At 35.2% G+C, this 5,894-nt stretch overlaps 1 protein-coding gene across 1 annotated transcript in view; it reads left to right on the forward strand.

The window, feature by feature from the left end:
- The first annotated feature begins 239 nt into the window (after window positions 1–239).
- The window catches only part of LOC101494870 (uncharacterized), a 17,759-nt gene continuing 12,104 nt past the window's right edge, over window positions 240–5,894 (forward strand). The window contains exons 1-4 of the mRNA XM_004492570.4: window positions 240–767; window positions 3,377–3,454; window positions 3,541–3,743; window positions 5,141–5,289. Coding sequence (XP_004492627.2) covers window positions 240–767; window positions 3,377–3,454; window positions 3,541–3,743; window positions 5,141–5,289 — 958 coding nt within the window. The remainder of the gene's footprint in view (window positions 768–3,376; window positions 3,455–3,540; window positions 3,744–5,140; window positions 5,290–5,894) is intronic.

Consider the following 5,894-nt stretch of genomic DNA (forward strand, 5'->3'; position numbering starts at 1 on the left):
TCTGTACACCACCCTCTTCATCGTCCTCATACCAATCCAGAGAGCGTTCTCCCTCTCCACCACCTCGCCCTTCACCACCACACTCATCTTCCGCCTCTCCATCTCCTCAAAACAGTCAAGAAGTTCTAAATCTCTTGCCTCTGTCCACCTTTCTTCCACCACTATACACTCGACCTACACCAAACTACGCTCAAGTGCCTCCCCATCTTCGCACCAGAATCACCCCTCCACGCCGCTCCATGCGCGTCCAGTCTGGCATTGGAACATCAAAGTCCATGAACCGTAAACCTTACTACTTTATCATTTCAGACTCTGAGAGTGATGACTCTTCTGAATCGTGTCCTCCGGTAGAAAAATCTCCAACACAATCTGAACCACAAAGACACCCGATGCCTACAGTACCAACTCCTCCACCACAAAATCCACCAACGACTACTAACCCTTCGACACCCTCAAAATCGGCTTTCTCTTCTGAACCTTCACACGCAACTCCTCCTCATCAAAAACGGAGATCGTTAAATGACATTGTTTCTCCTTCTCCAAACCAAAAAGAACCACTCTCTCAACCAAAACCTCCATCTAAACCCATGAAAACCAAAAACACAATCACTATTGCTCAGTTTCTTGCTCGAAAAAATCTCCCAAATCCTCAAAAAGAAAGAACGCTTGCCCCAAAACAAAACCTAAAAAACAGTCAAAAACCAATTTCTCCAGAACAAGAACGTTCTCCAACTGCTCCTTCACAAGAACGTTCACCATCACAAGAGGTACGTAAAATATATGAAAATAGTAAAAGGGTACGTAAAAAGTAGAAGTCGACCAGAAGGTTGTATTGCTAAACGGTACATTGACGAAGAAGCTGCTGAATTTTGTACTGAATATCTGTCCAATGTTGAATCCATAGGGCTTCCCATGTTTCATCATTCGGGAAGAATATCAGGAGAAGAGATAATTGGAAATAGACTAATGACTATATCAAGGACATAATGGGAGCAGACACAATTGTTTGTTCTGCACAATGATGATAAGGTTCAACCGTATGTTACAATACACATGAATCAGTTATCTAGTTTGAACATGAATAAGAATCAAAATTGGATAACTTGAGAGCACAATCGAAGTTTTATAACATGGTTAAATAATCACATAAAGTCAAAGTTTGATCCCCGAATCATTTTCACAGAGATTGAGGTGGCTAGCAAATGGTCCGAGTTTACATGTCTTTTCATACACCGATTATGTAATTAACGGCTACCCATTTTATACCAAAGAACAAGATGATCAAACCACTATGCAAAATAGCAGAGTCACTCTCGTAGCTGAAGCGATGCATGTCTCAAGTGCAAAAGACAAAAACCCAATATATGCAAATCTATCATATTTTGGGGTTATCGAGCGCATATGGGAGTTAGACTACACAATGTTTCGTGTTCCCATATTTGGTTGCAAGTGGGTTGATAATAATAATGGCATTCGGATTGATGAGTCAGGGTTCTTGCTTGTCGATTTTAGGGTGGGATACAAAGATGAACATTTTATTTTAGCGTCGCAAGCTCAACAAGTGTTTTATGTCACTGATCCTGCTGATGATAAATGGCATGTTGTCCTATCGACCAATAAAATAAGTGATAACAATAATGATGAAGATGTTGGTAAGGATCTTTTATTTGCAACATCACAACCACATGAAATTGATTCAACTGATGATGGTTTATATCTTAGAGATGATCATGATGAGGGAATTTGGATTAATCCATCGTTTCATATCGTTAATGGACAAACAAATGTGAATCCCTCCAGGAAAAGAAGAATGACATCTTAATGTGTTTAATTGTTTTATATAAGCCATGTAATCTGAACTGAGTTCATGTAATTTAATTGTTTGATCTGCCAGAATTGAGCATTTTAGTATTTAGCTTGAACTGTATTTGATACTAAGTTCATGTAATTTAAGTGTATGTTTGACTTGTCATAACTGATTTTCGGCTTATATTGAACTTGAAAAAGCTTTGTTTGAGTACTGGGAATTTATCTTGAACTTGAATTGATCATCCCAATATGAGCTGATCATGTAATTTAGCATTGACATATATATATAGGTAGTTAAATAATTATTTGGAAAAAAAAAATCCAAATATAGGTATTTTACTTGAACTGAACTGAATATAAACTTGTAATTTTACAACGCTTTTGTCCATAAGCGATATAAAAGCCTTTAAAAAAATAAAGAGGTCACCAAGCTTTGTTTTATATCAAGTTAAAAGGGTCTTTTAAAGCGTTTGTTGCCAAAGCGTTGTAAAAGGCTTTTAATAATAAAATAAGGAGGTCTTTTACATTGCTTTGGCAATAAGCGTTGTATAAGGCATTTAAAAAAACAGCCCTATTACATAAGAAAACAAAGAGGTCTTTTAATGTGTTTGTTGCTAAAGCAATGTAAAAGACTTTTAAAAATAAAATAAGGAGGTCTTTTACAGCGCTTTTCCAACAAGCGTTGTAAAAGGCTTTTAAAAATACAACTCTGTTACATAAGAAACAAAAAGGTCTTTTAAAGCGTTTGTCCAAGTGCTGTAAAAGGCTTCTAAAAATGCGCTGAAATAGGGTTTAAAAAAATAAAATTAGGAGGTTTTTTATAGCGCTCTTTCGAAAAAGCGGTGTAATAGAGTTTTATATATAACTGAAAACCGCTTCAATTTCATCTACATTACGTAAACTTCACTACGCTAGTGTCCTCCTCCTCTTCATTGTTCTTCTCATTGCGAACCCTATCATCTGTGTTATTATCCCTACGAACCATATTGCCACTATCATCTTCATTGCTAACCATCTTCATTTGTGTTATTATTCCTGCGAATCATCTCTTCTCATTGAAATACGTAACCCTCATTATGTATTTATGCGAACCATACTCTGTCCTACGAACCGTTCGTATTTCTGCGTATTCTCGGTGTTCCTTCTCCTACGAACCCTACATATTTCTTCTCACTATTCAGGTATTGTATTTATTAATTTTTTGTTGTCACTGAAATGCATGTTGAACTTATACTGCTATGTACTTAGACTACTGCATGTTGAACTTGTTGTAGATAAATAGATACCAACAAGAATTTAGATCATCAAAATGAGGAAGGTTTCAATCCTAAGACTTATGAAAATAAAGTCAAACGTGGTGCAACCATCATGCAAAATGTCATAAAAGCAAGGAGTAGTGACATAAAATTTGAGGTATACTATACTTTGTTTGCTCTTTATTTTTTATCTTTTTTGAAAGCATGTACTTACTATATGTGTTTATTAGGTTGGATGAAATGAGAGTGGTCAGCCAATTGACCCCAACAGTTCCATGTTTGTAAGTTATATTGGGGCTGTTGTTCGTTAGAATATCTCCATCACAATTGACGATTGGAGAGATAAGGCGTTGAAGGATGCGAAAGATATAATGTGGACTGCTATACAAGTAGCTTTTTTGATCCACTTTTTTGTTACTTATAATTTTTTCCATTGAAATACTTTACTCAAACTATATCTTTATTTCGTTTGCAGACTGCTTTTGCTGTTGACGAGGTGAGAAAGGCTTACATGTTGACAGTTGCTGGGAAAATACACCGGGGTTTTAGATCTCACCTCTCAAATTGCTATCTAAAAGATCGTGAAAGAAATATGAATGCTAAAGCTCCAAAAAAATATAAACATTATATATCAAATGAAGAATGGAGCGCATTTGTAGCAAAACGTTCAGACCACGCGTTTGTGGTAAGCGATTAATTTATTAACATTTGTGTTTTATTATTCATATTCATAGCGTATTTTAAATTTTTACACGATTGTTATTTTTTTTATATAGAATATAAGTAAGGCAAATCACCAGAGGGCAAAAAATCCAACGCACCCATACAAAAAATCTTGTATGGGATATGCACGTCTAGAGCAAAAACTTGTAAGTAATTAAACATCACTTTTATATAATGTGGTACATTATAAACTATAGATTCTAACTAATATTTTGTTTATGATCTTAACGAATAGCTACAAGACACTCAATCCGATCAACCGTTGGGTCGTCATATCTTGTGGAAGGAAGCTCGTGTAAATAAAGATGGAGTGGTTGATAACGAAAATGTTCAAAAAGTAATAGAACTTTGTGTAAGTATACTATCACTTTAATATTTTTTAATATTGTATTTTAAAAATCATATTGAACTTATCTTTTTAATCCTACGTATATTTTAGGAGAATCTCGAACAAAGTTCGGAAAGTCAAGAGGACAACAAAGCTAGTTGCAGGGACATTCTCGGTAAAGTGTTTAATGTTCCTGAATATTCCGGTTGCGTGAGGGGAAATGATTTGGCGTAACTCCTGAAAGCTATTTTTCACAAGAGAAACGCCAAAATCCATCTAATGAGGAAGTATTAGAGAAGCTCAAATTCCTATCAGAGCAAGTGGCACTCTTGGTGAAGACGAATAAAGACAAGCAACTTTTGGATCAGCTCCAACATGAAATACAAATGGAGAGTGAAAACGCGAGTGCAATATTGGTCTCAAAAGTCTTCCCGAGGTAATTAATTACTAAATAAAATAAGAAATTCATTCAACCTAATTGTTTCATATACTTATGTATTAACCATTGATTTAGGGTGTCACTCCTTGTGTGTTGTACTTATCCTCCCTTACTCATCGCAAGGTTGGAAAAGGAACATTGTACAATACTTTGGGAGAAGTATTGCACAACACACCGATCCATGCGGGCCATTTCAAAGTATCATCAGTTGTTGCTTTGTAACCAAATGCATCGTTGCCTATACCAGACAACAATGCAGATATGATGTATTTGGGAGAAGCAATTGGTAGTTACGTGGTATGACTTTTTGTTGCCCTTGATAAGGTATGTTTAATTAATTGATATGTATATTTAATTGCACGATATATGATTATGATTGATTATATTTAATTGCTAGTTTTTTTCCGCTGTTAACTTTAATTTTACATTTATTTAGATTCAGACAAAGTCTAAAGGGAATGATAAGAAGATTCCCAGAAACGAGTCAGTCACATCGCCGGAAAAGGTTTGTCACATTTATTCTATAAGGTTTGTCATTTTTTCAGATTCAATAAACTAAAAAACTAATTAACCTCATTTTTTCAGATTAAATCCAATAAACCACCCCGCACAGCAAACCAGCTGCCAGAATAAACCAGTTGCCGCACCACAACTGGATGTTCGTGGTAAAAATAAAGTCGACAAACTTCAAAAATTGGAGGATAATAAAGTTGGCAAACTTCAAAAGCTGGAGGGTAATAAAGCTGCCAAAGTTGCTGCTCAAAAACTGGATCGGGGAAAATCAGTTGTTGCTCCTGCTCCTAAAATAAGTCAGTCATGCCTTGCTCGATAGGGGTCGTTTCTTGACATACAGGTAAAAACGAATTGGGGCAGCAACAACGATTCACGCATCATAAGCATGGATAAAGCTATATTCAGAGATGAGTATGAAGAACTACTTAAAAAAGAGCACATATACGAACTTCTCAACCATAAGGAGCTGAATGCTACTGTCATCAGCTTATACATTAGGTAAAAATTACTTTTAATTGCATTTATTGGTAATTAATTTAATTTATTGGTAATTAATCTAATTTGAAATTTTCATTGAAGGTTTTTGTATGAGAAGTTGGTGTGCACGCGCAAATTGTCAAATAGATTTTCATTCTTGTCTCCGCATAAGCTTTCGATGTTTAAACTCGATTCAGTGAATGTAAAGAAATACATTGTAGATATCCTATTAGGAAATAGAGAGAAGGAAAAGTTGTTCCTTGCACCATATAATTCAGGATACGTAATTATATATTCTTTATTTATATCTTTTTTAATTTATGAGATCTTAATTTATTAGTTGTGTAAA

Source organism: Cicer arietinum, chromosome 3 (assembly GCF_000331145.2).
Source record: "Cicer arietinum cultivar CDC Frontier isolate Library 1 chromosome 3, Cicar.CDCFrontier_v2.0, whole genome shotgun sequence".
In the NCBI taxonomy this organism is placed as follows: domain Eukaryota; kingdom Viridiplantae; phylum Streptophyta; class Magnoliopsida; order Fabales; family Fabaceae; genus Cicer; species Cicer arietinum.